The sequence below is a fragment of the Paramisgurnus dabryanus genome, chromosome 16 (assembly GCF_030506205.2).
Source record: "Paramisgurnus dabryanus chromosome 16, PD_genome_1.1, whole genome shotgun sequence".
Classification (NCBI taxonomy): Eukaryota; Metazoa; Chordata; class Actinopteri; order Cypriniformes; family Cobitidae; genus Paramisgurnus; species Paramisgurnus dabryanus.
Window position 1 is genome coordinate 6,841,548 of NC_133352.1, and position 12,123 is coordinate 6,853,670.

General features: G+C 37.5%; 1 protein-coding gene across 1 annotated transcript; it reads right to left on the reverse strand.

Moving 5' to 3' along the window:
• Nucleotides 1–3,030: 3,030 nt before the first annotated feature.
• On the reverse strand, nucleotides 3,031–11,252 carry nup62l (nucleoporin 62 like). The gene is made up of 13 exons (XM_065249160.2): nucleotides 11,171–11,252; nucleotides 10,297–10,587; nucleotides 9,940–10,202; nucleotides 6,629–6,703; nucleotides 6,441–6,539; nucleotides 5,817–5,921; nucleotides 5,625–5,736; nucleotides 5,394–5,538; nucleotides 4,942–4,991; nucleotides 3,781–3,915; nucleotides 3,575–3,686; nucleotides 3,426–3,492; nucleotides 3,031–3,201 (listed from the first exon to the last, which is right to left on the reverse strand). The coding sequence occupies exons 2-13, from the start codon at nucleotides 10,581–10,583 to the stop codon at nucleotides 3,110–3,112; spliced, it is 1,542 nt and encodes a 513-aa protein (XP_065105232.2). The 5' UTR covers nucleotides 10,584–10,587; nucleotides 11,171–11,252; the 3' UTR covers nucleotides 3,031–3,109.
• Between the last annotated feature and the right edge of the window lie 871 nt (nucleotides 11,253–12,123).

A 12,123-nucleotide genomic window follows, 5' to 3' on the forward strand; every position in this document is an offset into this window, starting at 1 on the left:
TGGCTATAATTCTGGATGCTTTAACATGTTTCATGAATTTTTTATTTATTTTTAGTATACGTATTCAGTGTCATAGGTACATCTTTGACGTTTATAACAAACCAATCCGTTTGAAAATCGGTAAAAAATTAAGCAAGTTATGGTCATTTAAAAGTACCTGCATCATTAAAACTCAATGCTACGAGTGAGCGAGCGCCCTGTCCTAAGATGGCCGCCAAAATGCGGACGTTCCACTCAATTGGCCATCAGCGCGGACGAGCCATCTAGCCTTTATATACATATCTATGGGCGCTGGTGTTGCATTGGTTCTTTCGCATCTTGGGTTCTAGACTCTTTCGCCGAATTGACATCTGAATCGTATGTGGAAAATATGCCTGGTTGTCGATTCCAAAAATAACAATTTCCTTGCTTCAGAAGCGTCAAAAAGTCGTGGAAAGTTTTATTCATCTCAGTGATTCGTTAGTTTGATTCGTTCACTCAAAAGACTCATTCAGATATTCGCTTAACGATTCGTTCTTTTTATGTCATTGCATATTTACGCCAGTAAGTGGCGCCAAATAAGCGTATTGAATCTTTGATGCATGATGAGCAAGTGACAAAACATTTTTGTTTTTAAAATGTACGTTTCCACCAATACATAGTTTCAGTCACGTGACCCACCAGGGGACTTGGAGGGCAAGAAAGCAGTAGTTTACATTGCGCACACAGAGAGGCAAAATGAGATAACTCCGTTTTTAACATTTTTGTCAAAACATGTTTATTATTATGTTATCATGTTATTATTTTGTTTTAGGATGCTACTTAGCTGTATTTTTTAAGTTATGAAGGTTTAAATCAAAACAAAACTGCAGTTGAATTGATATTAATAATGCACAACCAAAAAAAATCTCGTTTTGCAACGAAACTCTTCAAATATTAATGAAATTAATTTTATCTGAACACACGTTTAATATACTTTTAGTACAACAAATTATTTTATTAAGGTGCAAATGATTTTGCATTTTTCACATGACAACTTAACTTTAGCAGTAGTGTAAATAATCTGGTTGGTTGCTTCAGTACGCGACAACAATCCAGGTAAGAAAATTACACAAAGATTTGATTTATGGTTAAAAACACAATGATTCATATATTCAGTGTTTACTGTTAAAATAAAAGAAATCACTCGGCAGATAGCGCTCTCTTGCCCTCCAGCGGGGCGTTCCCCCAAATGCGTGACGTCACATGAAAAGAGGAAAGCCGTGAAGACAATTGTGTATTTTATTGAACTTAATAAAAAAAATCAAAAGTCTAACATTTCACTGAAGTAAAACTTTGAAATTTGGGTGGGGGTAGCTAATTATGAAATAAATTTTTTAATGCAATATGCGCATGTTTGCCACATTTATGAACAACCCTATAAATTAAGTAAAATATCTCTAAAGGATATTCCCATTCATATACAGTGGTGTGAAAATGGCCCCCTTTTTTGCATGTAGGTTACAATTTAATGTTTACATGTAAACATGAAATAAATGTAAATGTGAATCAAAGATAACACAAGTAAAAACAACATGCAGTTTTTAAAAGTTTTTAATTATGAAGGGAAAATAAAATGGAGAAAAAAAGGGTTTGCCCCCTAAACCTAATAACTGGTTGGGCCACCCTTAGCAGTATCAACCGCAACCAAGCGTTTGTGATAACTTGCAATGAGTCTGTTACAGTGCTGTGGGGAATTTTGGTCCACTCATCTTTGAAGATTTGTTGTAATTCAGACACATCTGAGGGTTTTTGAGCATGAACCACCTTTTGAAGATCATGCCACAACAAGATTGAGGTCAGGAGGACTTTGACTGGGCCACTCCAAAGTCTTCATTTTGTTTTTTCAGCCATTCAGAGGTGGACTTGCTGGTGTGTTTTGGATCATTGTCCTGCTGCAGAACCTAGGTGTGTTTTAGCTTTAGGTCATGAACAGATGGCCAGACATTGACCTTCAGGATTTTTTGAAAACAGCAAATTCATGTTTACATTTATCACAGTCTGAAGGTCCTGAAGCAGCAAAAAAGTCCCAGACCATCATACTACCACCACCATATTTTACTGGTGGTGTAATGTTCATTTTCTGAAATGCTGTGTTACTTAAAACTGCTAAGTTACTGTTTATAATAGTTCTTAATGTGTTTGCACGTACTTTTGTTATGTTTTTAAATGAGAAAGCAAATAATTTTCTAAATTACCTATGTCTCCCTCTAGTGCGTAAGAAGCGATATAATATGATTTTGCCTAAAACAAAAACAATACTAAATAATGTAATTGGTTTATATGTTTATTATGGTCTGTTTAAATAACTTGAATAAGAAAGATACTGCTGCTGACTGTCAAAAGGAAGCGCCACATTCACATAAGCTTTATGTTTTTAAAAAACATTATAACTTTACAGTAAATTACAAATTTGTTTATAAAACCTCAAACCTCACATACGTATGAAAAAGGTCAAAACACAAATTCTTGGTATTTTTATGTAGAAACACTAGACTGACTTTCCCACTGTACATGTACTGTACGCCTCTATGCTTTTATAATTACACACCGAAGACCCGCCAACTCTGAGCAACCACACAATTAATTGAATATTTCTACATATGATGCATCAGGCCACTTCTTAATTTTATCCTCCAACTGGGTTTTACATGGCGGGTGTAGTTAATAATTACCATAACTGTTTTAATCATGTTTTGTACGTGCTCCCACAACATTGCTTTCTACCGGCCGGCTATTGTAACGGAAGTCTCGCACAAAGGGAAATACGTCACATCACTTCCGCATTCCAACATCTCCCCAGCTTGAGAACCACTTGATTAAGTGTATTAAATTGTTTAAAGAAAAATATATTTTGATACAAACATTGTTTAAATTGCCTTTTGATTTATAATGTTATTCTAAAGTAGTTATCAAGTGTTACCAAAATCACTTCATACTTTTGATTTACTTCTTTATAAATTTGTAAAAAAAAAAAGAAATAATGCATTAACCAAGTAACTCCAAGAGAAAACTGGTACAAAGTATTTTATTTTCAAGCAAATAACAAAAACGACAATCATTTACAGCTGATGAAGCAATTTCTGCATGTTTACTGGAAGTTTAAACGAAAGCTCTTCTCTTGTTCCTTGCTGCGGTTTTCACACAACTTTGACACCTCTTCCACTCGCCTCTGGAGTAAAGCTGCACACAGAATGTACATGTCAGAAATACATGTACATTTAACATGGCATACTGAAGATACTATGAAATGTCTTGATTTGTTTAAATGAAAGTAGGGCGTTTCATATTTAAAGTCCCACTTCTTATATTTTTTAAAATCTTTAGTTTAGGTTAATAAAGTTTAATTTATGTACAAGTATGCTGGCATACAGACATCACTTCAGTTCTTGACCAAAGATACCAACCAGAGTTTTGTTCCACCCACTGAAGGGAGTCCATGTGTGCATTGAGGATTTTGCAGATCTGCTGAAGCTGAAACACAACATAAATCATTCTTAGCCACAACAACACATTATACATATAAAAACACTAATCTGGACCATATTTAACATACCGGATCAGTGGTGTCAGCAGGCCCACTGGATGTGTTGAGATGTTCGATAATCTCTTTCAGATCTTGGGACATCCTCTTTAGCTGGGCATCCACATTTTCTGCCAGCTTGTACCTGGATGATGCAAAAAAGTAGAGACTCAATGCAGACATTGCAAAGACATAATTCATATATAAATAAACACTCCCAACTGGGTTTCTGCTCTTACGTTCGCTCGCGTTCCTCATCTGCGTTCTGCATGTAAATAGTCCCGCTTTGCTCTTTGACAGACTCCTCTAACGGACCGAGAAGATCTTCCAGCTCTTTCTGCTGCGAGAGGATGAAGTCCAGTTCTTGATCTAGCCTATGGTTTTAACACCAAAACAGTAACAAAAACTTTAAGGGTGTTTTCAGACGTGAGCCGTTGTTTTGAAACCTGGTGCATTTTTTCCCTTTGTCATTTTTAAACAGGAATTCCACTCAGATCAGCACCAAAACAACCGCTCTGAGACCGCCTGAATTTGGAGGTCTATGCAAATTGCAAATGAACTCTGTATAAGTCTGAAAGCAATCAGACCCAACGGACCAATGAACAGGCCATCTTATTGCTTTATTAACCATGAACATACCTGATGGCTCTTTGGTGACAAGTTTTGGTGAGCACATCAATGCCATTCAAAACCAAAGCGCACCTGTTCCTTATAAAATGTTTTTTAATTGCTCTTCTCCGCAATAGGTACATGATAAGAATGTTTGATTCCTGCTCACAATAATGGAGTTATATAACCGCAGTTACCAAAAAGGCCACACAATACTCCCATAAAGCTGCTGGCTGTCAATCCTGACGGACAACTTTGAGCAGAATCACAAAAAAATAAACAGATGCACTATGTTTGGAAATGCAAAACGAACCAACATGAAATTGCAACATTGTACCTATTGAACCCCCGGTTTCAGAACTAAGCAATTGATCTACAGGTCTGAAAACGCCCTAAATCAAGCATGGGCACCTACAGCTGTAGAAAATATTTTTACATTAAAACAACACATCTTAACTTAAACCAGCATAAATGATTAATGCTTAATAAACAACATTGTAAAAAGAAGGGGTGAGAGGGACACAAACTAACAGGGTTAATTGTAACATGGCTAGTTTACATATTTAAACAGGGCCGAGCAATTTGTGCTTGGTCATTTTCTCTTACTGTCAGAATATGAAGGCTGGCGAGAAATGAGTTAAGTGTTGATTTGTAACAGAGATGTGTGTGTGTGATTGTTTTAAAAAAATTATTCATCTAACTTAAATATTTTTTGAATGACAGAGCCAAAGCCAAAGTGTTACTTTGTGCCTCACTCTCCCCTAATGTTAAAAAAAATGTACAAAGAGCACCTTCTTTGGTCCAGTTTCACTTTCTCCATATCTTTATGTAAAGATGTAATCTAACAAGACAAAAATAACATTAACAGGATTAAAGCATTATACCAAAAGTGACAAGAAATTCAACTTCTTTGATAGTCCCCTTTAGATTTTCTATCCAACTTAAAATAACTTTGCAACTACATGTCAATAAACAAGAGTTTGTAAATAGACTGTCAGGGTTAGGGAAAATATTAGGGTTAGTGCAATAAGTTGACATGAACCTGCAAAGATAATAATAGTCAATAAAATATCTGTTGATGAACCATCACAATAGTGTTTGCATATATTAAACATCAACTACCAATCTTTAGAGTATTAGTAGACTCTCTAAGTAGTTGCAAATTTACTTATAATTAGTAAAACGTCTAAAGTGGACTGAGCTGTAATTGTATGGGGCACAAGGGAAAAAAGGGCGTCTCTACCTTCTCTCCATTCTCTACCAGCATTCGGTCCCAGGCATTGACCTGAGTTGCTTGCTGAAGAAAGTGTCTTTCTTGGTCTTCTAATTCAGAGCTCCATTTGTTGATCAGAGCCTCCAGCTGGGCATATGACATCACTGGAGCAGCGCTGACCAAAGAGCACAAGAACATTTTTCATGTGCATTGCAAAAAAAAAACAGAACCAAGACGTTTCAGATGTGAAAAGCGCTGTACCTGGTTGTGACAGCAGAAGTAGATGTGACAGCGGCTATAGCGGTTGGTGCAGTAGATATGGCCGTCTTCGGTCCGAGGCTAAAGCCTGTGGAAGCTCCTGTGATTGCAGAAGCTGAAAACACACGTACACACACTCAAATACAAGGATAATTTTTTCAAAATACAACTATACGCGAAACGTTTAGTAGTAACCTGTGGTTGTAGTAGGTGCTGTTCCTAGAGGTTTCAGTGTTAGGCTTGTGGGAGCCATGGATGATGATGTCATTGCAGGGGCCACTGAGGCTGTTGAAGAGCCCACTGTCAGAGAAAAGGAAAATCCCATTTTGATTTCACTACATCTTCACTATGGACCTCAAAAGCACTAATTTATAATGAAATAAATGAAGCCTGTTTTAAGACTATCCAGATTTTTGGATTGTGATAATATTCGTATGAGATGTTTCCGAGAGGTTACAGTATGCAATATTACATCTTTAAAGAAGAACATGTAACTTTTACGAACATCAAGTGACATGTAAATGTGAAAAAATAAATCTCTATGGATGTTTTTAATTGACAATTTAAATTTGTGCAATTTGAAGGGTAACAAAAACACAACTACTGTGTGCGCTGAAGAAGGCTGTTCGATTTCCTCTCAAGTATATACACTAGTCAACATTTGAAGTGGATAAACAATTGTTAATCAAAATTGTTATAAGGCAAGAACGAATATTGGGTATTGATATTAGGCCCACTTTTATGAAAGGTTTTGATCCATTTCAAATGTTGACTAGTATATTATTTTAATAAGACAGCTAGCCTGGTAGATGAACTCACGAGTGAATCCTGCGAGTTGTGTTGAGGTTATAGGTGCAGCAAACAGAGAAGACATTGGAGCTGTGGTGTTCGGGGCAGAGCTGGCAGGTGCTGGGGTAGCTACAAAAACAAAACACAGAACTTAAACACACATATTTCTCTTGTCAGTTTATGTAACATCCATCAGTGTATTAATAGCAGTTACGTGCCTGAAGCTTTGATTCCAAAGTTAATTGCAGTTGTTGGGACGGTGGAGGCAGAAGTGGGAGCTCCTAGAGTCAAACCTTTGATTCGGAATAAAAACAAAACATTTTAGTTACTTGCATTGGCTATGTGTTGACAGGTGGTAATAGGGGATGGGACATTGTAGACTGTCAAATTATTTGCTTAAAGGGGCCATGACATGAAAATCTGACTTTTTCCATGTTTAAGTGCTATGATTGGGTCCCCAGTGATGCTATCAACCTAGAAAATTTGAAAAAGATCAACCCAGTAACTTAGTTTTGGTAAACCATTCTCTACAAGCACATGAAAAAATAGGTCGTTGAAATTTGGCTCTCCTTATGATGTCATAAGGAGCTCTTATTATAATAATCCAACCCCTTAATCCAACCACAGCACTGCCATTTAGTGCAGAGAGAAAATAATTCACAGAACAATTGAGTTTCAATTTCAACAAACCACCATCATTGTGATCAGTGTTTGCACTTGATCTGCACATGTGCATTTTAAAGGACACACCCAAAACGGCACATTTTTGCACACACCCACAAAGTGGCAATTTTAACATGCTATAATAAATTATTTATATGGTATTTTGAGCTAAAACTTCACACATGTGCTCTGGGGACACCAAAGATGTATTTGACATCTTAAAAAAGTCCTGTGACATGGGCCCTTTAATATCTGCAATAGCACAGGATACATTTTTTTGGGAAAAAGACAATGTGGCTCCTGGTCCAATGTGTGAGCGACATATGACATGCTAATGTTTAAATTAAAATGAAAGAATGGACAACACCTTACAATAAGGTTTTAATTTGTACACATTTACAGTTTATGCATAAGCAAACATGAACTATAAATGAGCAAGAACAATTCATATGCAAAGTGTGATATATTTCATGCAATTGTGTGTTTATAATCCCAAAAGTTCCCAAAGATTTTTAAATCCAGAGAAATTCCTATTTTAATGGCTCATCCCTTGTCATTTAGTGAGTGAAGTAATACCCACACTATCCCTGTTTTTCACTTGTATAAACTATAGCAACATGAGTGGACAAATGCAGCAGTGACGGTTATCTATTACGCAGCTGTTGTGCCTTGCAGCTAATTCATTACGATGGCATAAAATAATGTGTTCAAACATACAGTTAATATTAAACCTTAATTCATAACCTTATCCGTGAACATGATTAAGGGGTTGTGTACACCAAAACTTTTAAACGCGGCTGAAAACGCCTTGAGGATGCCGAATGCCAGCTGTTTTTCAGCTGAGTGCCAGCTTTCTTCAGCTGAGCGGTTTGGTAGCTGTGATACTTCAGCTGCGATCCGGTTGGTTACTGTGGTAATGTCCCGCCCCTCCTCCACTGTGATTGGGCGGCCGTGTGAGAACTGACATTGACGAGCGGAGCTTTTCTCCCAAAGTTGAATATCTTTCAACTTTCGACGCTCAGCTCCGAGCGCGGAAAAACCGCCGAGCGCCGGTTTTCAGCGCGGAAAAAACCCGCTTGCGGCTGGCTTATTTGAAAAACGCCGAGCTTCCATTGGAAACAATTGAAAACATGCGCCGGCCGCGGGCGTAAAAGTTTTGGTGTACACAACCCCTAAGGACTCAAAACGTCCTTAGATGGTGAAAACAAAATCTCAGATCGTTCCACCCTACTTGACAATGACAATGGCAAATTTATTTATTTAGCAATAATTACTATAACCCATACTGACCATGTGCTTTACAATAGAATATAACACATTGAAAAATAAACAGTAAAGCCAAGAACAAGGAGAGAAAAAGAAAAACATCAAAAGAGTGCTTTAATCAGAATTAAAAGCCTCATGGAACAGATTTAGACTTAAAAATGGCCACACATGAAGTTGTTCTAATAAAAATCGGCAGATCATTCCAGCGTCTTAGTGCAATTGATGCTAAAGCGCAATGACTCCTGCACTTCTTGAGGATAAACAAAAGTCTCTGGATAGAGGACCGGAGAGATCTAGTTACATTGTGCAAAAAATCAATAAATCAGATACATGCGATGGAACCAGACCATGGCATGTAATGACTTACAGAGCAGTGGTTCTTAAACTGGTTCTCAAACATTTTTAGGACGGTTTCACATTTGGTGCGATTGCCTGGTCCGAACCCGAGTTCGATTGCTTCCCCCACCCATGCCCCCCATGAACTGTGTTCACATATTATTTTTGCATCCGAACCGCAGTACGCTTGCATCATCAAGCTGCAGCCGGCGCGTTCTCATGTTGCTTGGCAACCGCTGTAAACGAGAAGACGACAAACGTGATTGACGAACTCCAAGCAGAGAGATGATTTCTGAATGCCTCCGCAAAAATTGACGTCGGCGGACAGACCGTTGTCATCGAAACGACTTTAGTATGTTTGGGCCAGATAGACGCAAGTGCGTTTCTGTATTTTTTCTTTGAAAACAAAACCAAAGGTTTAAAAAAAATAAGAACAAAAGTCAAGCAAGCATTCTATGCATTTTGTTGTCAAGGTAAGTGCACGCACACAAACACACACGTCTGTTTTGGTGGGACATTCCATATAATACGTAATTAACAGTGGTTCACTTCCGCGATTTGGTGCGATTGCGCTCACATTAGCAGCGAACTGATCTGGAGTTCACATGAACCGGACCCCAGACCACCCTTTTCAAGCGAACTCGAGTACGTTTCGCGGGTGTAAGGCACTCCGGATGTCTCTCGTCACCGTTCCCCTTCTCATCTATGACATGAGATAAAGAGCTAAAGTCTCTCACTCTCTGTGCTTGTTCATTCAGCAGACAAATACCTAGGAACATAATCGTTGTGTCTTACTCGTACTCTGGGTCTGCATGTTGTTCAGGGTTTCTTGATTATCAATAATAAATTAAACTTGTAGTGCTGTATTTTCGTATCTTTCTCTGACACTTTTAAATGCTTTCACCAACATGTTTTGATGCATTTATGAAGCCTGTGTGTACCTCTCACTTGGCGCTGGTTCCTATGTGATCGCGTTATCAAAAACCTCATTGTTATGTACAGTTGATTAGTTTTTTACTTTTTCAAACACCGAAAATTAGTTTTTTGCTATATTCGGCATAAATATTCTGTTTGTCGAACATTCTGTGCATCCCTAGTTTTGATTTCATACAGACTTTAATAAATGCACAGAAAAGGCTTGCTCATTGTTAGCTCATGTTAGCCAATGCATTTACTAATAATAACAAATACAACCTTATTGTAAAGTGTTATTAGATATTTTATGTTGATGAAATATGAAGATGCTTGCAATACTCTGTATTACCTGTGGATTGTGCCCCTAGAGAGAGGGCAGAGGTGGGCTGTACAGGGGTGGGCTGAACAGGTGCACCTAAAGTTGCCTGAACTTTAGGTGCTCCAAAGCTGAATCCTCCCGTAGGCTGCTGGGCCGTAGACGTCGGAGCGGATAGACCTCCGAAAGAGAAGCCCGTCCCACCAGTTGAAGCCCCAAGAGTCAAACCTGTGGGAGCAGGCTGTGATGCTGCCGGCTGTGTTGCTGCAGGCGTGCTAAGTTTTGGAAGAGAGGCACTTGGATCCAAAGAGACAACAAAAAAAGTAATCACTCCAAACGCCAGTGTTAGGTTAGGTCATGTATGTATTTAAATAAAGTGAGCAATCTCACCCAAAGGAGAAGCCTCCAGTGGATGGGGCGCTTGGGGCTTGGGCTCCGAAGCTGAATCCACCCTGAGTGCTGCCATTACTCTGTGTGGACTGTGTAAGAAGTCCTGCGATCTGTGATGGGGGGTTTCCGAAGGTTTGAGTCTGAGGCTGACTGCTCCCAAAAGAGAAGCCCCCAGCTGCAGGGGTGCTGCTGCTCTGCAGACCGAAGCCTGTTGGGGCTGATGCTGTAGTTTTAGGAGCCCCAAAGCTGAACCCTCCAGTGCCTGTTTGGCCAAAGTTAAACGCCATAGTGCTGCCACAAGACAAAAACTAAATTTTCACATTTTTAATGACCCATTTTGACAAAACATGCCTATTAAAATTCAGCTAGTTAGATAATAAAGAGACAGTGCCCGTTTCTATAAACTCTATCAAGATGTCTACCTAGATGGTACATTGTGTTGCATTATCAACATTCAGCTGTCTAATTTATATACTCGATATATCAAAAATGATGTTCATCACCTCAAACTCACGAGGCTCTGAGACGCGATTACAAGCTAAATTACTCCAACTCTTAAATATAAACGGTTACTACAATCGCAAAAACGAATAAAGAAAGAGTTTGGGGTCTTCAAACCAGTTCATATTATTAAGTACCATTAAATGACAGTTATTACCGTTTAGTTTATCGTTTAAACCTCTGTGAGTATCCAACTAGCTGGCAGTTTACTGAATGCTCTTTTCTGCACAATCATATCACATGCGTACATTCCTACTACCAAACAAAATAACAAACGCCATATTAAATACATAACAAAAAATTAATATTTAATATATTTATAAACAATGAACACATTTATTTGGTAATGAAATAACAACAAAAAAAAACTTACAGACTGAAACCAGCTTCCGCGCGCGTACTATGCGTCACATGCGCTGGTTAGGACCCCTGCTGCAGCAGTCTGAAACACTGCCTGATCAAAACAACATTACTGCAGTGGTCTTTGGTATTAACTAAATAGTAAAAAAATTATGTTTTGAGTCCGTTTAAATGACGATGTTGTAGTTTACCTAGCCGGTTGGGGTTGGGATACAATATATATAAATCTGTTTACGCTATGTATATATCTATGACCATTAATACTACATTTTATATTTACTGAATAGATATTAACATTGCATTGCAACCTTTATTTTATATGAGAGTTATTTTAAACCAAATCATGTTCGGTTATATCTTCATTTAATGGAAACATATTGTGGATGTTGCGTTAGAGAAAAAGACAGTCATGCACATCAGTAAATGCACACATAATATAGGCTACACATATCTTTAATACAGTGAAATACTGCATTAAGGTTGGTATAAAATCCAATCATATTATAAAAAAAACATTTAAATCAACCCTAATAAAAATATTTAAAAACACAACTTTCTACATAATTTTACATTAAAAGTAAATTTTCAAGTATTCGTATTTTATCAGTGTTTTTCTTTGGAAAGCATAAATTCCAAAGCATCATAAATTCATAACTTCAAGTTTTTGGTTTATATTGAATATTTAAGTACATTAAACATAGTAGCCTACATTTTTACTTTAGTAAATTTGTTTACATAAAACTTAAAATTTGTATGTAATTAGGTATTAAATCAATTATAATATGCAATATGAAAGAAAAACACAGTATGGTTCTATATGCTTTAGAATGTAGTGAATTTTTTTTTGTAAAGTAATTTTTTCCCCAAGGCAAACACTCTGATAAAGCACAGATGCTTGGAAAATGTAACTAAAATACTCAACAAGTAGTGTCCACCTCTGCTAGAATTGCTTCTTATGAGAGAGAA